Raw genomic sequence first — 21,280 nt, forward strand, 5'->3', positions numbered from 1 at the left:
AAATGGCTCTGAGAGAAGAGAGAATTCTGACCTGTTCAGATACAACTATTACCTAAAATCTTTCCATAAGTTGTTGTTCTAAACTGTAGTAATCATTGCTTTTCCCAGGAAAATGAAGTGCAACTGAATCTGTAAGCTTCATTAAAAAAAAAAAAAAAAAAAAAAAAAAAAAAAAAAAAAAAAATTATAGACTGGATGGATGTTGTCTGAAGACATTTACTGGAAGTGTCAAGTTGTCTTAGTCTCAGTGGAATCTGCCTTAGGCTGCAGACTTGTGCTTGTCCTAAGTTTGCTGAAGAGCTCAAGAAAATGAAAAGCTTGTGTTCCATCATTTCTTTAGATGTTCCTTTGTTTTTGCAAGGTTGGAAAGAAATGGTAACTTTTCTTATTAAAAAAAACCCCCAAACTAAACCTCTTTCTCTTGTTTTATTTGTGGGCTCTTTAACCTTTCTCTACACGTTTCCATGGTAAGCAAATCAGAATTAATACATGGCATCAATAACCCAGTAGCTTGGTAAGAAACAAGTAATGATTTCACGGAATTAAAAGAGGGTACAGACAGTTCTGTGCTATAAATTGAATGAAGAGATTCCTGTGGATCTTCAGAAACTCTGGGGTAAGGAATAAGTAAAAAACTATGAGAATATATGCAGAGAAGGGAAGACGGGTTAGGATGGAGAGTGGATATTTTTGGAGTTATGGCTGTCAGCTTTTAAAAATGAGGCAAATTTAGGGTTTTCTGGAGGAAGCCCACTAAACTTGGAGGGTACATGAGTACCACGATCTGACCACTCGAATTGTGTTACCCATCTGCCTAAAATTGGATGGAATCCAGTCCAGGAGTCCTTGGTACCAGCAGTCCTCTGTTGTGAACAGGCAGCTGTGGAAGTGATTAAAAAGCATCTTCCATGTCCATCTTATCCCACAGACTACTACAAAAGGGATTACATACTGTATGCTGTTTTTATTTAGTTCTGCTACATGTGTCCAAAACCTGTAGAGCCATCTTTGAATGTTACTTTGATTCTTTTTCATTTTTGTGGGGAAGGGTAGAAAGAAAAGTAAGTTTGTTTGGGGGTTTTATTTTATTGTATATTTTATATTAGTTGCCATTTTCTAAGTAATATGCCTTGACCAGATGGTGTTACAGAACTCTTTCTCTTATGAAAACGTAGGCCTTCAGAAGGCAGTTTCTTTAAAACGTGTAGAATCCAATGTGTTGTGATCTCCTTTAGTGTGATAAAATATTACTTCATTTAACCCTTATGGATGACCTACAGAAGTAAGAGAAAGTAGCTACAATTATTAAACAAGAGAAGATGCTGGGGAGCAGGGCTAAAATGTTTTTCATACAAATGTCAAATACATACTTTGTATGTAATTTTGATGGGTTTCAAATCTTAATAGCTTCTCCAACAGAGCTTATGGCAGCAGCCATTCTTCCTTGCAGCATTAATTTACATGGACATACATCTTAATTTGTCTATATTCAAATAGGAGCACTAGAACCCCATTCCTATTTTTAATTTTTTTTTTTTTATTGTTCTTATTTTGTCTCCAAGAGAACACTTCACAAGAGCAATATACTATTTTGACACTTGTTCATTTGGGTCTCATTTTCCCTTTTGAATTGTAGGTGCACTGTCAAGCACCTTGTTTTATGAGCCTCTTCTGCTAAATAATAATTGTAATCATGTATTTTTGGCTCTTTCAGGATACGAGTTAACCCTTCCATACATAATACAGTTTCCCATGTAGATTTTTCCTTTTACAATTTTGGGTACAAGCCATTTTGCTTGGTAGTTCAGGTTTCTTTAAGTAGATTTTCTTCTTGTTGTTTTGTTTTGTAGATTTTTGGGGTTTGTTTTTTGAGCAGAAATGTTCCATTCAGGTTTTTTGACAAAATCAGTGTGGTTACCAATATCTTAAACGTAACAGCATTTGTCTGTAGTTCCTCCTGGAAATCCATGTCTTTCCTTGCTAAACTCCTCACAGAAATAAACTTCCTAGGCATATTAGCTGTTTATTGTGAGGAATACTTCTTGCATCTTTTTAGAGGAGAAAATCTGCCAAGTTTTGCATTCTACCAGAGTAAGAGTTTTGTGTTTATTCTGATTTGTTGATATAATTTTGAGAGGAGAAGGGTAACAGTCATGTTAAGCAGAGCCTCGTTTAGTAGCTGTTATGGCAATATCCTCTTCATTAAAAAATAATAAGATATGCTGCCATACATTTTTGTGATGTAAATTATGTCTTCTTTAGCCCTTGTGCTACATTTGCATCTCCTTCTGTTTTAGGTAAGTCATTAATATTTTGTACCAGTGGCACTCATTCTCTAAACCTTTAGTAACAAAGGGTTTATAACATCAGCAGTGTACTAATAAGATTATGTGATATTGGTGAAATTATTTTTTTTCTACATTGAGTCAATACTCAAAAAATGCTATCTGCAAGTAAAACACATTTTAGCTCAGTGGTCTGGCAGTACCTTTTGGTACTCAGACATGCACGTACTCATGAGCACTTCTCTAGCTGGGAATCATAAAGTCTTCTGCTAAGCTGTTTGGATAATAAGAACCATAAAAAGCCAAGTGTGGTTCATGTATGCTCCTTTGGTAAGGCTACAAACACAAAAGTATATTGCAGCAGAAGCTGGAGGGGCTAAAGTACGTGTGTAAAGTGCCAGTCAAAGGTAAAGAGCCTTGATCCATGGGCATTTCACATTTGGAGAAAAGCCTGGAGCTGTTACTTGTGTGCCAGCAAAGATAGTGTAATTTCATAGCAGAGTGTGTCACGATTTTTCAGAACGCCTTTTTTTTTCCCTTAGCCTTGTCAGAAGTGTTTAAACAGCAGTTTGCACAGTGACAACTCTTGCTTCAAAGTATCATGAATTCTTATAAATTAACCCATATTGGTTATATTTACAAAGTTGTATTTTTTTTTAATTGCTGTGCTTTGAAATAGGATATTAAATAAAAGAAAGAATAATTGAGATTGGAAGGCATCTCTGGAGGTCATCTTCCCTGCTGCTCCAAGAAGGGTCACCTATAACAGGTTACCCAGGACTGTGTCCAGATGGCTTTTGAAACTCTCCAAGGATGGAAACTCCGCAACTTCTCTGGATAACCTGTGTTAGTACTCAGGTGCCGTCACAGTGAAAAAGTGGTTGCTGATGTTCAAATGGAACTTCCTGTGTTTCAGTTTGTATCTGTTGTCTCTGGTGCTCTCGCTGGGCACCATTGAAAAGAGCTTCTGCCTGTCCTCTTCACACTCTCTCTTCAGCTATTTGTATACACTGATAAGATACCCATGAGTCTTTTGTTCTTCAGGCTAAGCAGTCCCAGCTCTCTCAGCCTTCCCTCCTCCAATGGATGCTTCAGTCTCTTAATCATTTTTGTTGCACTGTGCTGGACCCACTCCAGGAGCTCCATGTCTCTTGTGTACTGGAAAGCTCAACACTGGACAAAGCTCTCCAGGTGTGGCTTCAGTAGTGCTGAGTAGAGACAGAGGATCACCTTCTGTGACCTGCTGGCAACACTTCTAATTGCAGCTGGGACACTGGAAGTTGGCCTCCTTTGTCCATGTGGCATGTTTTTGGCTTGTGTTCAGCTTGGTGTCCATATGAAACTCGAGGTCCTTTTCTTCAAATCAGCTTTCCAGCTTTGAAAGAAATTATAAGTCTAAATATTTTTACCAAAGCTGAAAAAGTCAGTTTCTTCTGTGGTTCAATTTATAATTCCACTTGCAGATCCAGGTTTCTTGATGGTAATGGTAGTAAGCTGTATAGTACTAAAAAAAAAAAAAATGGCAGTTACAGTACAATTGTTTTAAGCAACACTTCTGAAATCACTTTTGTTTTTCAGACCTATTTTAAAATAGAAATGTGCAAAATGCAGTACAAGTAAAAGAATGGCAATGTTTAGTATGAATTAGGAGAGGGAAGATTGGCTTACTGTTGATACTAGGTTAAAATAAATGTAAAGCAACAAGATGGCTGATTCCCCACTTCCCCCAACATCTCTTCCCCTTTTTCTCTGGGAAAAGTATTTTGGCAGAAAATTCTTAATATTCATTCTCTTTTGCTTGGCTAATGGAACAAAGGACAAATGTAATAACATTTGTTATCTTTAGTTGTCTTGATATTAAATGTAATAAATACCCCAAATTATAAAAATAATTTACTTTTTACACAAAACCAATAAATAATCACAGTGATGAAATTACAATTGTCTTACTTCCCCGGCCACCAAAAGCAGGATTATTCCTTAGTTGTTGAGCTGAAGGTCCCAGCCTGTCTTGGCCAGTGACGTGCTTCCTGAGCTTGCACAACAGTTTGGTCATCCAGCTCATAAGTCAGTTTGGGCCCAAGAGCATTACAGTGATATAAACACACAGTTTTTTGAGGGAGGAGAGAGCCTTTAAAACCTCTTGTCAGATTTTAATGCTTGATGTTCTTAAAATGCCTGCTGATGGTAGGCAAGGACTGTAGGTCATATCTTTCCTGTCCACTTAATGGTTTATAACCCTTTGATTTTGCCACTAATGCTTTCTCAGGCTGCTTAGTTCACCCCATTTCAGATTTTGATTTTGGTGTAAGAATAATCTTTATTTGATTATGCTTTTAGAGTGAAACTTCATGTAACATATTTAATATGCTATCTTAAAATTGCTTCATTTCAGGTTTACTAGGTATAGCACTCAGACACATGCTGTACTCCTCAGTAAATCTTCACTGCTAGAGGGAAAAAATACTGCAGACAACTTTTTTTTCTCTTTCTCCTTTATTCCAATTTATAATTCCCTTTAATCGCATAAGAATACCATACTCTTATCTCCTACCTGAGGCACTCAGATGTTAGAGTGATCTGTTTCCCTAGTTGTTAAGCACTGATTTTGGATTCCAGTGTCGTTGTCCCCAGTCTTACTCATCCTCGTACTGACTTTAGGAAAGCAGCATGCCCCTTTGGCCAGAATACAATCTCCTTTAAACCTTGCACTGCCTCAAGAATTTCCAGGGACCGCAACCAAAACCAGGGAGTCTCAAGAAAAGTTGGCTTCCGTACAGTAGCTTCGGACCTGCTGTTGCAATGCTGCTCTTCATGCTCCATTTCACACGCTTGTGGTAGCTCTGGTAAAAGGCTTTGTAAGAGCAATGCTCAACTGATCGCCCTGTTTGTTTGGTTTTTCTTTTGTTCAGGTATTCCTGATAGAGCTGCTAAACATGCAAGAGTAGGTAAAAACCTCAGGCTGTGTTAGGAAAACACTGAAGCCTTGTCTGCCCTTTCTCCCACCGCTAAGGTACACCAGCAGTGTAACAATTTGTTCTAAAGTTCCCAAGAGTAGATGGGGCTGTAATGCTTAGAGATACAAGACTTCTGAGTGCTTTCATAGTGCCAGTAGTGTGACAGGCAGATGCTGTTTTGTTTGCAGAGGATTTTGGAAATGGGAATCATTCATGGGTCCTGCCAGCATTCTGGCTAATTGCAAGCCAGGTTGTGTTGTTACTGAAAATAGCTATTGTTACCAATTATGAGTTCCATTCAAATATAAAAAATAATAATGAAAAACAGCCACCAACAGAAACATAAAACTAAAAATCTCTTTGTAGACTTTGGCATTGTTACAGGTACAGAATTTGTCTAGTTAATCTACAGGGTGGTTGTATGGGAAAACTGGCTTGTTTCAATTTAAGAGATTATTCATTAAATATTACCTTGGGGAATTTTACTTTGCACTAATGCAGTAGATTTGATAGTAGTTTCTAAAATATTTGAAAGGATAAATGTTTAACGTATTCATTTGGAATATATGGAAAGCAAAACTCAAGATTGTTAGCTAGACCACACTAGGCATCTCAGTATAGGATAGGGGGAAAAATCCCAACACTGTCAGAAAACTCTATTGAATGGAAGTAGCTTAAGCCTCCTTCTTTGCTTCTCCTTAGCAGTTCTTGTAAAGAAAATGGATGTGGAGTGTGAACTTTCATTTTAAGAAAAAAATAATGTTATAGTCTGAGCTTTCTTGTGGAGCCTAAGGGAAGTTCTCTTTAACTGTACTCTTGCTGCAGTCTGTTGATATACAAAAAAACCCCTCTAATATTCAGATTTATGACCAAATTTATGGAGTGAATAACTTCAAAGCTAAATTTGTGGTTTGCTTAAATTGAGAATAGCAATGACAGTTTTTCGGTTTAACCAATCCTATTTCTTATTGTTTTAGAGGAGAGTCTTGGTGTCTTCAGTTTCTGTCAGAAGAGGTTCTTCTGAGAGAAATGAGGTGAAAGACTACCTGTGTATGAAGTGTACAACTACAATCTGACCTTAGCTCTGAGTGAAACACAGTGACAGAGACCAGTGAAGGAATAATTCAACTCTCAGTAATATTATTAAGCATCAAGATGCAGCCATTTTTATTTGCAGATATTAGAATTGTGATAGATGCGTACAATGAAGGATTGGCTTTTTCTTTATTATATTTGTCTGCTGTGTTTGAGTACTTAAGTAAAAGATGTTGGTAGAGAAATGGTGAGCAACATTGACTGAACTGTCATTTTAACTATTAGATTTAGAGAGATGACAGGGCTTTGCTCAGAGGCAGCAAACAAAATTTAGCTGCCTATAAGCTAAAAATTTATAGTCTTGTATAATTTTCCATTTTGCAAACCGTTATGTATTTAAGCCTTAGATGCCTCCAGCAAAATTCTTATACATACATATATATATATACACACACACAAGTGAATCATATGTGTGAATCATATGTGTGTGTGAGAATGTAATATATTAATTACGCAAAAAAGCCTACCTTTGTTATTTTGGGATATTGGGGGGGGTGAGGGGAAGGTGTTGGAAATAAAGCAGTGATCTTTTAAAAGTGCAACATCTTGGTGAATAGTTTTATCTCAAATACAGAAGGAACAACTTTGTCCTCTACTGATATTTCCTCTTCAACCCTTAAATTTGACATCACTAGTGCTAACTGGCATAAGTACTTAAACCCGCACCAGGAATATATTGCAAAAAGATAACACCTTATTTTAAGGTGTTGAAATGTTCAATCATTAACTGCTGCATTCATCCAGTAATCTGTACTTCAAATGTAGCATCTTATAACATCCTTGGCAAGCCATGGGGTTTTTCCAAGTGATGTAGTGGCAAATTCACAACCAAAACTAAAAGTTTACATTTAATTTAAAAGAAAAAACTAAGAGCAGAGAGAGAGAGAGAAATGACCAAAACCTCTTTTTCCAATACTCTGGAATTTGGATTTTAAGTAATGATATGACAGTAATTTGTTTATTTTATAAGAATACTAAATGATGGAAAAAGGTGTTAGATTGTAAAATGCAAGTAATTTTACACCCGATGCAAATACAGGAGAGAAATAGCAAGTAGACACTGCAAGTATGGATTTTAAGTAGCTATAACTGGTTCTGTTTTCAAACCCCACAATGTGTGTCTTGACCTACCCTTGCAAAGGACAGGTTATATGCATGGGGAGGAGAGCTGGATGAAGGGAAGCAGGGTTTCTGGCTAGAAGCCTGTTCTTGTTTAGATTTCAGTGACAGAAGGCCTGACCTCTTTCTGTTTTCTTGTTCTCTTTTCTGTGCAATTTCATGGTGGCTGACTGGCTTCATGATTAGTCTAAAATAAATCAGGAGTTGATTCTTATTCTCTTTCCGGCCCTCTAGCTAGATCACTGAGTGTAAAGTTCTTAGAAGAATATGAGTTTTGACTAGGCAACTATATTCTCTAGTTAAGTCTCTTTACAAAAGATCACAAGCTCTGAGACATCCTAATGAAGGCATAAAAATACAGAGGAACATTTTTTCAAGAGTGGTCTTACATTGGTTTCTGCTAGGTGATGTTTGTGGAAAGACTATTAATTATCGTGATCTTGGTTGTGGCTTTGTTGTTTTTGTTTTGTTTTTAACTAGACTTAGCTGGTTTAAGTTTATGGAAAACTAATTTCTTCTTTTGCTTCTCTTTCAGTAATAGTTATGCACGAGTGCGAGCTGTGGTGATGACCCGGGATGACTCAAGTGGTGGATGGTTACCACTTGGAGGGGGTGGACTAAGCTGTGTCACAGTCTTCAAAGTCATTCCCCAGGAAGAGAATAGCTGTGCTGATTTTCTTATCCATGGAGAACGACTCAGGGATAAAACGGTAACAATTTGCATCTATTTAATGATCATATTAAAACTATATGGGACCTAAGTATAGATGCTTGCTTATTATTGCTTGTAGACTACGAAGTAAATTTATAGTCTCAGTCTAATGCTGTTGCTGAACTTTTCTATAACAATGATTATGTATCAAAAGAGTCAGTTATTTGTTTTAAATGTTTTTAAATGTAATACCCTGCTTTTTTAGAACTAAGTACATTGATTTTTTAGAAATTTTCCATACATTTTGGGAAACATTTTGCTTTTTTCTTCCAATGAAAGATTAGAGTTAAATCTTGTTTATATACCAGTGATAATACATTTAATAGGAGTGCTGAAATGAGAATTTTATTAAGAACATGAAATCAGATGAAATTCCTCAGGAATGATTTGCTTAGTTGTGGAATATGGCTATGACAAAAAGTAGCCATTTTACATGAGAACAACTTCATATGGGAAGACAGCATGAAACTGACAGGTCCGAGAACTGACCTGGATTGATGAACACATAGACAGTATTCATTCATCAGGAACCTTACATAAAATACCAGTAATAAACATCTCTTAAATAGCATCATGAAAATCAGCCTCACAAAAGGAAAACTGGTGCAGGATCTCAGCCATTTCTACATGCAGAGCTAAGACAAAATGGGCTTACTAAGGATTGCTTGGTTACTTGTGTGGCAAACATTTCTGAATGGGGGCTGTGTCTTACTGTGGAAACAACGCGAAGTGGCGAAGGCACAAAAGCTCCATCTTAATGACTTTTATCAAGAATTTATTCTTTTCTGCCAATGAATTTTGACTCCTCTGTAAGCTTAAAAGATAGAATTACTTCTCATACTGTACTGCTGACCCTTCCTCAAAAACACCAGTTTCTCCCTTGAGGCAGGACTGCTGAGTTTTCTGCCTTGACTGTGACTCTGTAGGAAGAGAGCATATAAATAGAAATTCTGCTGACTCAGTTGTTTCAGTGGGGCGTAGCACTATTAGCAGAGTACCCTGTGTTCCCACACAGCTATGTGCACCTGCAGTTCCTTCCTCATTTTGCAGTAGTTCCCTTTAGAATTTTTTTAGCCTCGTCGAGGCTCTTTTTGAGAAGCTTAATTGCATTTAGAGATACTTGATAGTTTTCTCGTAATTCTTAATACTTGGAACATTCACAGCTTGCCTTAAAAATAATATAATGCTCAGAACTAAAGACTGGTTTAATGTTTTTCCTGCATGCATATAAAAATGTCCAGCCATCAGTGTCCTAATCTGTCTGTGGTGTTCTCTTTTCCGTTTCCTCTAGGCAAGCCTTGTTTTGTTTCCACTTCTGGTTGAAGGTCTTAAATGTTTCTCCTCCACTTCCTGTCTAAAATTAAGCTCATGTTAGCGTGAATATGTTTTCCAAACCTTTATTGTCTTGAACAGTTTGTTTTGTTTTCGGTTTTTTGTGTGTGTCCCGTCCTGTGTCCATCTGTCTTACTTCTACTTGCTCCCCAAATGTGACCTAACTAGTTGGTCAGAGCAGATTGTAACCTTCCTGTAGTTATGGGAAGTTGCTGTTGGAAGTCAGCCCCTCAAAAGCACAGGATAAAAGGTGGAAGAAGTGCAGCTAGGATGAACATCTCTCCTGTGTGTATTGAACAAAGCTCAGGGAACTAACAAATATAGATTTAGGGTGTGGAGAAGAATACTGGAGAGCCAGTGATTCTTTGATAACTGAGTGAAAGGTCACTATGTATTAATGTATTTCCACAGACTTCAGATAATGCAATTATAAGCAACAGCTAATATGTAATGAATTAACGACCAAGTTGTGTAGTATGCAACAAGACCCCACTTGGCACAGAAGAAACAAGATCCTACGAATATGTGATGGCAAAATTAGGTCATGACGCTTACTTAGAAGGGCAGAAGGTAGCAGGGACTGAAAGAGAAATTCTGTTGGACACATCACTGATTCTAAAACTTTTCTGATCCTTGTGCTTTCAATATGGTTAATGGTTTTACATTTGTTCTTAGGATATTGCTGTGGATTCACTGTTCAAGCACAATTTTTAACAATTTTTAATTAAGTCAAGCAATTGGGGTTTTAGTCCAAATAGAATTGACAGGTGACTATTATATTTCATAATAGTGATATATTTTATTTTTTATTTAAAAATAAAAGTGGAAGCCACTGTATTTGCTGTTGAGTAGAGACCAAATATTTTGATCATCTTCATATTTTGAGGAAGTGTTATGCTGAATCTGCTGTTTCTGTGCCCCAACTTCCCTCTAGTCTCATTTTAGAATGCCCTTGGTAATCTCAATGCCTGAATAATCTTAGAAGTTAGTAGTATGCTGTTTAGTTGGTTGCTCTGCCATTGTACTTGAAAAGAGAATGTAACAGTATTTTTTTAATAACAAACAGTTTTGAACATTTAAGTTTTTCAGGCTTTGAGTATGTGTGTCTTCAGGAATGTTTAATCTACTGTAATATCTAGAAGTCACTTGGACCATGGTTTCCAGTTCACTGACTTTTTTGCAGGGTACACACAGCTGTTTCTGAAAATACTTCTATGGATTAAAAGAGAAAGTCATCTTTACAAATGGAACATCCTCTAAAGTCACACATTGTTAAAATACCTTTCTAATCAAGATTGTCTTGATTTTTCTCTGGCCAGTAAGTCTCTTCTTTTGTGAACTGTCTTAGCTTCCAGAAAATGTACAGAAATTCCCTTATCCTGGAAACCTAGGATTGTGGAACTTGGAGCACTTTTCTGACACAGGGCAGCATAGGTTTTGAAGTATCTTAGGTTAGAAAGTAAATGGTGTTCAGTTCTATGGCTTTTACCTAAGATAAATGGGAATCATAATGCCAGTATAACTGTTTAACCTATGTGTCAGTACAAAGGCGGAATTCTCTCCAAAGCAGCTTGAAATCCATAGGTGAGGTATTTGATGGAGGTATCTTCCAGATGCCTCTTAAATGGTTGTACTGAAGAGGAATGAATTAGCTTTAGTTGCTGCTTCTCCAAGTGCTGCTTCTGATGCTACGTTGCAGTTCCATTCCAGTGTGTCATATCTTGCCATGTATTTTATAGGCTATGCAGGCATTTAATTACAACTATAGATCTCAATCTGTAAATCAGCTGCATGAATTAAATACTCTGGAATGAACATCAAAATATTGAAGTTCCTTGTTGGAGAGGGCTGGTGTTGTTTCTTTTTAGACCTGAGAGGCAGGTTGCTGTCAGCCCTTCTATGAACCAGCTTCAGACTACATGTAGAACTTCCAAAATTTTTGTGCAGTACGAAGCTATTTAAAATATTTTGTGGTATTCACAAAAAGCATCTTAGTTATCTGAGAAGAAAATCAAAGTGATGACACCACTGAATTAACTTGAGAGAGAATGCTCCCTGCTAGTTTGCTCAGGTTTAGATTTGTGTTGGAATGTAAGGGTATTTTGTGAAGACTTTTCACATAATTACACATTTCCCCCTTTATTATAATCACCTTCCTAGATCTGGCTCCAGCCAGTCTGCTTGGAACAATTGCACTTCCTCATAACCTGGTCAGGTGTGCTGTTCTCTCCTTCTGTGTTTACAGTAGCTCTCTTCTATCTTAATAGCACTACTGTTAAACATATATTAGGCACAAACTTACTGGGTTTTAGGCATTGGTGAATTTTACCTTCTTGAACAAAAAGTTTAATAGACTTCTCTGGTTTATTTTCTTCTCCAGACTTTTGCCATGCAAGTTTTTATCAATGGAGAAAGAAAAATATTACTAGTATCTTTTAGATCATGAATCAGGAGTGACGAAGTTTAAAATCTTTCTGTTGAAGAACAACTAATTGTGTAAAGGGAGAGACACAAAACTAAAACTGAATATAAATACCATTCTCTTTTAAAAGTCTGCTGTTTACAAACTGAAATACTTGCTTTTTTAAATTGTCCTTGAAGTTTGAAGGAAGATTGATTCTGATGGGCTGTAGTACAGCGCTTACATCATCTTTTTTTAACTGAATCAAAAAAAGTATGCATAGAATAATTATGTCATATGGTTACCATGGCACTGGGTCCATATACTCAGTATATTCATTCTGTAGCATGAATATACTCAGGTCATGTTGCTTGTTCCCAAGAGTGAAGCAGAAAAGGCATCGAAAAACGATGTGCTTTTATGTTTGTAGATTTGGGTTGGGAATGAAAAACAGTGAAGCTGTCTATCTTACATGTGCTCTTGTAAGCTTTGAAAGTACAGCTAGAAACCAGTAAAATACTATCCAGTATCTCGAAATGTTCAATTATTTGGTCTGTTATCAAGATAGAAATTTGTATCAAATGCAAAAGTTTTTTTCTTATTTTTTTCTGAAATAAGCTCTAAATAATGATGTCATATCTTAAATACTCACTTCTGTTAAAAAAAATTTGGTTTTATGTGCTGAAGTAGAAAATTTCTGACTCTGGAGATTGATCTTGTCTATATAAGTCAAATAGATTTTATTGTCTTTAGACAATTTAGTTTTTAGAGGTGAGAAAAGAAACATTAAGCAAACAAGTATTTTTGAGTAGCAATGAATTCATTAGTGTTACACTTAGTGACATCTAGATATTAAAAGGATTTTTTCATTAAATAATAGGAGACATACAGTCGTATTTATGCTCTGACAATTTAAATTTTGATCGTGTGTGGATCTGGTTTTCTTCTGTCTTGAGTCTGATGACTGCAACATTTTCTATTATCTGCCCATGTAGATGTATCATATTGGCATGGAAGTCTTATGTTAAGTCTCCAAACAAAGAAAACCTTCAGAACAGTAACTCACAGGGTGTTTTTTGAAATGAAACTTAGTTAAGCTGTAGGCACTTTATTTACAATTTTTCAGGTCTTTGCTGTGCTTATCCCTGGAGATCTTGAGGAAGGTCTACCTAAAAAGGTTTGGGAGTGCTTATTTTGGGTAACTGCGTGGGAGAGTATATGATGTTCACCTGTGATGTGGAGAGTTCTGAACCATAGCAAAGTGCACTAAAATATAATCGGAGTTTTGAAATATATCTGCATTGAAAAGGCTTGGTTTCCATTTCCAGACCTTAGAGAATATGTGTATGAGGATACTTCCACCCCAGCCCCAGTGATAGTTTGTATGCTTGAGCAAAAAGAAACCGTTAGCAAAATTAAGGTTCACAATTTAAAAATTCACTATTGCTGCAAAGCATAGAAGTGTTTCAGGGAGAGAAAAATGCTTCAGGGGATGGTTGGTATGTTTTTTTTATTTGATTTGGATTTTTTGTATTTCTGGATGTAACAAAAACTATTGAAGGGCTGAATGTTTATAAATTTGTGTCCCACTGCTAATTGAGACCTGTAGCTTTTGAGTTTTCTCTGAGGTCGGGCAGGCATCAAGTCTTTCTTGTATAGATTCTTATATCTGATAACACATACAATTTTGATGCAACATATTTTTCCCTTTTCAGTGCCCTTTCACTTATATCCTCTGTGTTAACTGGTCTGTTTTCATACAGGTTTAGATGGGAAAAATCAGTGTCATCCCCTCAAATGTATTGTTTCCTTGAATCAAGTTGAAAACAATTGCAGTGTTGGATGGGATGTTTTTTGTTAATCATTGCTTGTCATATAAAATGTGAGGGTTGGAAGTGGGGGGTGAGTGTTGCTTTTTGGGGTGGAGTGACTTGGTCTGGGGATTTTCTAGTTTGGTTTGCGTGTCTTTGAAAATCATAGCTCCTACTTAGTGAAGTTTTAATCCAGTTTTTATCTCTAGTGGTAAAATTGTTACTGGATATGAATTTTCAGTATTAAGTAATCTGGATTAATTCCTTCGGGACCAGAAATTCATTGTGATGCTATAAAATCAGGCTTGCAGTACTTTTTGTTGATGTTTTGTGTTGATGCACACAAAATAGACTGTGAAAATAGTTGGTGTTAATGTATTAGAGGTCCCCCTAAAGAGCTCACAGACCTAGAAAAGGCAGTGGTGTGAGAAGCCTTCATTTTTAACTGCTCTTTGAAGGAGGAAGCGAATTTAAAATCATCCAGAGGAACAAAGAACGATTATTTGATACACCTTAGAACTGCAGAATTATACTTTTTTTTTCTTGCAGCACCTTTTCCTGCAGACCTACAGCAAATAGTTAGATTCCTTTCTATGTTTTCTTGTAGGCAGTTTTACCTACATATTGTTGACCATTTAGGGAGTTCCGAGTGGAGAAACAAAAAAATTATTTTAGTGCTGAATGAGTTTATATGTGCAGAAAGAATATTATCCTTCTAGAGGCAGAGGTAAAAGGCAATAACAGTTGAGAGAAGATGATTACTGGTGGGGTGTAGGGGGAATGAATAATGAAGAACAAGAGAAAAAACATATTTGCCTATGTAATAATTAGACAATGAAAGGAGAAGAAGAACACAAAGAATATGTAAGAATAACCTAAGTACAGATTTATTTCTTTTTTTTAATTGGAGGGTATTTTCTCAGTTGTTTATACTTAAACTAATTTTACCACATCCTGTGAGGAATTTTGTATTTTTTCTCTCAAAACGCACATATGTAACAAAACAAAAAATTAGAATTCTAAAAGTGCATCAATGAAATTATAGAATATTACTGAAATGATAGAATATTGAAATTCCTCATTCATCTCTCAGTGTAAGCCTTCATCATCAAATACCAATACAGAGGTACAAGTTGTCTTGCTGGGAGCTTTATTGTACTGCTATGGGAGCAGATCAATGCACCTCCCTCCATACTTTCTTGTTCACATTGGGTTTTTTTAAATCAAGAAACACTCAGTGTAAAAATGTTGCTTAAAATAATTTTTGCCAGTAAACTAAATATTCAAATACATTTTTAAAACCAGAATATTTAAAGGAGAAATGATAGGGCTTTCCAGTACCTGAAGGGAGCCTGCAAAAAAAGCTGGAGAGGGATTATTTAATAGAGCATGTAGTGACAGGACAAGGCAGAATGGCTTCAAATTTAAAGAGGGTGGATTTAGATCACATACTAGGAAAAAATTCTTTATTGTGAGGGTGGTGAGGCACTGGAACAGGTAGCCCAGAAAAGTGGTGAATGCTCAGTTCCTGGAAGTGTTCAAGGCCATCTTGGATGGAGCTGTGAGCAACCTGGTCTAGTGGAAGGTGTCGCTGCCCATGGCAGGGGGGTTGGAACAAAGTTGGTCTTTGAGGTTTCTTTCAGCCCAAGCTATTTTATGATTCTATGTGAAGACTGTGACTTTGCTTCATAACTGAATGTGCATGTATACCAGTAATGATTTTTTAGGCCAAATAATTCTGTTAATTATTCCTAGTTACTGGTTCTTTATAGCTGAACATGAGCCACAAATGTATTTTTGTCTAGGTGCAGGCAGTAGTACATTCATAAAGATTTTAAGTTTTATTAATTTCATTTTTTAAAACAATTCTCTTGTATTACTTTCACTTGTCTAGTAGCCTTTCTGGGAGAAATCTGAAAATCTTCCTGAAAGCAGCATGAAGTTAGCCTAGTGCTAAAAGATTTTGTAGATCCCAGTGATACAGCAAAATCTGATATCAGCACACATAATGCTTTTTGGGGGGATGTGACCTATTTGCTGAACATCTACCAAATCTGTACTGGTTGTTGCAGGTATAAGATACTTTTGTGAGTATGAGATTTTTGAATAGGAAGGTTGACTCAGTAAACAAATTGTGTCTTCAACCCATAACATTTATTAGCAACCAATAGTGAATAATTTGGCCATAATGCAAATGAAGTTAAAATTACGTCCTTGTAGCAGGAAGAAATTTGAAGAGAGACCTCTATCTGCTCTTATGATGTATATTTTTAGGTAGTTCACAAAGACTTCCTTTTGTTCTCAAATTTGATATATTGGTCATTGATATCTTTTCCTTCTGTTTTCTTCCCGAAAGGTGGTCTTGGAATGCACATTAAAGAAAGACCTCGTTTACAACAAAGTTACTCCTACTTTTTACCACTGGAAGATTGATGACAAAAAGTTTGGCCTCACATTTCAGAGTCCTGCTGATGCAAGAGCATTTGATAGAGGTATTCGGAGAGCAGTAGAGGATATTTCTCAAGGTACATATTTCAGGTGAAAGACTTGGTGGGGTGGAGGGACATTGAGTGTTTACTAAATTAGATGTCAAAGCACTTTGTGTAACATTAACATTGACAGTATTTAAGCATGTGGATTAAACTATAGTACATTGAGATTTTAATAGTTTTTGAAATAGTACTGGCATTTCTAAAGTGCCATTCATCCAAGTGTCTTAAATTGTTTCACAGACACTAATAAAGTAATTTCCTGAAACATCCCTGCATAATAAAGCATTGCCTCTTTCTTTTAGATGTGAAGAAATGGAGGAAGCTGGAGTGTTAATATTCTCTCACTTGGATCTTAGAAGCTTTTTGCAACTCCTGTGTTCTTATAGGATAAGCTAGGAAGTTGAATGATTTGTGACCTGTTGAGTGCTCTCTTTATTTGCACATACTTTCAGTTAATAATTTAGTTTTTACTAACAGCTGACAGTGTAGTTCTGAGGAAAGGTTTTTAGGAACAGTAGAATTTACTCAGATAGCAATATGGCCAACTGGTTCTAGAGCTTAATTGAATTCATGGAAACCAGTGAACAAACTGAAGGATATCATCAAGCCTAGATTCTGAGCTGAAAATGATAAATGTATTGCTGGATTGAGACAAGGAGGGAAGAGAGCAGGTGTCTGTTGAATTGAAAGAACAACTCTTTCAGACTTGTGAAAAGTAACTTTATTTAGGGATTTTATGTGTGTTGTCCTCCTAAGAAAGGGAGGAACATGTTTCTGAAGGGAAATGCTTTTTGACATACTATAATGACTGCTCTTGAATTGTGTTGATATCATCTATATCCCTTCAAGACAAATAATTAGAGAACATAAGAGTAATTTTTTTCTCTTAGGGTCTTACAGTTTCAATTTTTGCTGATTTACAGCAAAATACAGCACAGTATGCATTCATGCCAACCAAATGTGTCTGCCTTTAATTTTCAAAATGCTACATTAAAAGGAATATACTCCCTTGCTTCTGACTGCTGATAAGACTTTGAAAATGCTTTTATAAGAAAGCTGGGGACAAGAGAGGGGAGTGTGGCTAGGAATACTCAGAATATAAAATGCAGAGTGTAGAAATGAGCGATGCTTACTAAATCAACTTGAAATACAGTGATCTATAGATTAAAAAAGTAAACAAGAATATTTATATCATCATCACTGGATATTGAGAGATGGTGTGGATTATTGGAAGCAGTAAGTGTAAATAAGAAGAAAATAACCTTGTCTACTTTTTTTTTCTTCTTTATGTAAAGGTTATCCACCCTCCCAAAGTGATGTTGAAGTGGCAGAAGACTGCTTTCAAGTGAGTAAATTTTTAAATTAATTGTGCATTTTTTCTTTTGCAAATGTACTGAACAGATTTTGCTGTCATTAGTGAGACTAAGCAAAATAAGAGCAATAGGAAAATTCAGTTTAATGAAATAAGTTCCAGAACAATTATCTAGAAGACTTACTATACTGTCTGTCCTAAACTAAGTAGTCATTATTTAATCTATAAGATCATTAACTATCCTGAGTTTAATTTTTAAGTTCAAAATGTCTGTTCAAGTTATATGTCCTCTTTGATCTTATTGAAATATGAAATATTCTTCTGGGAAAAAGAAAATAGAGGGATGAAGAATTTCTTTACTTGTACATCCTGTTTGTTTTCTTAGATTTCACTTTGCAGTGATAAAGCACTTCTAACATAAAATGGTTAGAGTTGATACCGAGACAATGGTTGAAAGAGTCTAGTCCAAAGAGAGAAGTTCAGATGATTTTTAAAAACACACTGAAGATAAAGTAGTCTCTTGTTGAGATTCAAGTTTTTATTGATCCTTTTTCACACTATTCAATTTCTGTAAGACATAATGGCTTAAGAGATAAAAATTTGTCCAACCATGCTTCAGAGTTACAGTGCTTTACATGTGTACCATATCATATACCATGAGTACTGTAACACTGATGCATAGCACTGCCTGGTAATATCCAAGAATCCATGTAATTAAAAAGCCAGTATAAAAAAAATTATGGAGATATATAGATATATATACACACAGAGAGTAAATAACTATAATATAGCTGAGTAAATCCTACTTGTGTCTATGTATACTTGTCATGTTTTCATTCTTATTTATGGTTTTAGGGAAAGCCGTGTCTTCATTCACACATATATTCAGTTTTCAGAGTGCAGATATTTAAATTAATATGAAGATTGTAAAAAACAAGTTGACTCAGGGGTCTTAGTGACTATTCAGAAAACCGATAGTGTTACTAAGTGATTTCTTCTGGGAAAGAGTCTTGTCACTTATGCAATAATAAATTCTGTATCAGTGTAAATAGATCCAGTGTAAAACCTCTGCAACACAAAATTAAGAAAATTAGCAGCCAGCTTTGAAGATATTATGATAGGAGACTGAGAGTCAAGTATTTAGAAAGGATACTGCAATGCAGTGGCAATACAGAAGTCTCCTGATATCTTTTCATTTTGTGGTAGAAGAAATGTATTTCTTTGTGTAAGTGTTGGCTGTGCAACCACCTGTTCTTTATTTGCAGTGCTTTATTTTAAGGCACTTGAAAGTAAAATTGCTATAAATATTAGATATTTCAGATTTTAAAAAGAAATGAGATTTTGACAGGGTGAGGGAAATGTGTGTCAAAGTTAATGCAGTCCTTAATCAACTCTTAAAAGACTTGCTTAAACATGGTTTGTTGCAAGGATTAATAATTGAGCCATTTCTAATTGAACAGGCCTAATGAGATTAGAACAAACCAATTACCTCTTGATTTTGCTGCCTAGTTATTACATTTCTATATAAGGATGCCAAAATTGAGGAAAATATCTGAGATTCTTTATAGTTACAAATTTGTTATTGGGAAAGTGGAGAAAAGTGTATTTACAACATCTCTTGTATATACATGTGAATATCAATACACCACCTATTTACATATGTAAATATAGGTTTACTTTATCTTCCATTTAAAAAAATAAATGCATATATTTTTAAAAATGTCTATAAAACAGATTATAAAAATACACACTATATATATAGTACAGGTAGAAACAATCTTGTGTGGTACAAACTGCTGGTAGAATTGTCTTTTACATTTTAGACAGGAAAACATACTTAATGACTTTATCACAATACACATTGCTTAATAGTGGATTTGTGCTGTGGATAGATGTCCTGTTTTCTAAAGACAAAAAAGCTAGCCAATATCTCTTACCATATCTCTGCATACCGAAGTAAAATACATGATACTAGTATTGTCTATCAATAACAATACCCAAGGGGGGAGAAAAAAGGAAATGCAGGAAAAACAGAATCCACCCTGGTTTTAGCTATGCTTCATCTAAACCAGGTTTATGTATCAATAACGAAACTGTAATTGCAGGGTAATGAACATAAGTGTAGAAAAATTGCAGCATTTCAGTTGCAGGCATCAGGTCTAGTCTCCAAGAATACCTTTGAAATACCGAATAGTCCACATTCTCTTTCAAATTATTAATTCCTTCCCCTCCCAAGGTTGATACTCTGATAAGTGAAAGTGGATACCCCAGGGTCTTTTTAACTTGATGGATAAAACCATCTTTCTTTAAAGATACTATATTGAATATTTGAGGAGTCATGCTGACTTGTCCCCCACTTCTTGCCACCTCTATGTAGTTTAAAAGGCTTAGTGATTTTTTGCTTCCCTGTTTATTTTATAATCTGTTTTCAAAAGTTTCTATTAGTATTTTTGAGTGTATTTTGGAGTATATCTATGCAAGGGCATTTTAGAGTATGGATAGAATATTAACGAGTAATTTTTCCTATACTGTTCTAGTCATCTTACACAGCAGGAATCCGATATTTAGTGTACATTTGAAGTATAAGTATAGTATTTAGTTTGTACATAAATTTCATTAACAGTGGCTTGTTTTTGTTGTTTCGTTTTTTAATGAAGATGACTAGATGAAGAAGGCTAAACATGCTTCATAAATTATTTTACTGGCTGGTTATATTTGGTGCTACAGAGAACAAATAAAAGGATCCAAATAAGATCAAAAATTATCATCTGACTGTGAAATCTCAATGCTTCTTTTTAATAAGTATTATCACATTTTATAGAAGTAGTTAGCAGAAATAGTCATCGTCCAAAAGTTGTATTTGCATACCTTAAATGTAAATAAAAAACTGCACTCTTGTCTTGTGCCTTCTAGGCTAGAAATTGGCTTGTTATGTTATACCTTGGTTCACTAAATTTTTGACTTTTTTATTTGCATTTTGTAAATAAAATCTCCCAGAGAAGGCATTCTTTTTGCTGAAGATCAAATTTATCATTTTAAGAAGACATACCTTCATTATAGTTTCTTTAGCCTCTCTGTTGTTCACAAATAATGTTAAAATCCTAGTATTAAAATATTATCGCTTAAGGGTTTTCATGGTTGCTTAGATTATTACAATTATTTTCAGTTGTTTAATTAACTTATTAGATGCAAATTTTTCCTATCATCAAATAAGCCCTAGTCTTACCTGATTAATTTCAAATAGAAATACACAAATGAGTTAAGGCAGAGCTGTCTGACTTCCTGTAATGTTGGTAAATGGAACCTGGAAATGTATATGTACTTACATGGAAATACACATTGGGAATTTGTTTTGTTACGAAGTTTAGATGTTTTTGGTATAAAATCTTGCATTTTTAATGTAGTAAATGAGCAGCTTGTGTAAGTCAGCTTGCTTGTTTGTTAAAAGATTGGCTCAGATTCTTTTCCTCTACCAATTGTAAACTTCTTGCTCTAAAATTCATCTGGCTTAGTTTAAAAAAAAAAATATGTAAAAAAATTCTTTTCTCCTTAGAAGTAAATCTAAATGAAATCTAGAGCTCATGCATTTTAAGTTATTTTTGTGGGGGTTTTGAATCCTGTGATGCATAGGTCTTGCTTTTGTGAACTGAAAAATAGAGTACTTGAGCTTTAATTTCTTTCAGGTTTTGTTGATTCAGCCATATTGGTGTTATTTATAGGCTACTAACACATTTTAACAGTTTTGAAGTAATAAGAATTGGATC

General features: G+C 35.3%; 1 protein-coding gene across 1 annotated transcript in view; it reads left to right on the forward strand.

The window, feature by feature from the left end:
* SPRED1 (sprouty related EVH1 domain containing 1) overlaps positions 1 to 21,280 on the forward strand; it is a 58,215-nt gene that overhangs the window by 26,119 nt on the left and 10,816 nt on the right. The window contains exons 2-4 of the mRNA XM_048306048.1: positions 7,992 to 8,166; positions 16,069 to 16,237; positions 17,500 to 17,549. Of these exons, the coding sequence (XP_048162005.1) occupies positions 7,992 to 8,166; positions 16,069 to 16,237; positions 17,500 to 17,549 (394 nt within the window). The remainder of the gene's footprint in view (positions 1 to 7,991; positions 8,167 to 16,068; positions 16,238 to 17,499; positions 17,550 to 21,280) is intronic.

The sequence above is a fragment of the Corvus hawaiiensis genome, chromosome 6, assembly GCF_020740725.1.
Source record: "Corvus hawaiiensis isolate bCorHaw1 chromosome 6, bCorHaw1.pri.cur, whole genome shotgun sequence".
Lineage (NCBI taxonomy): Eukaryota > Metazoa > Chordata > Aves > Passeriformes > Corvidae > Corvus > Corvus hawaiiensis.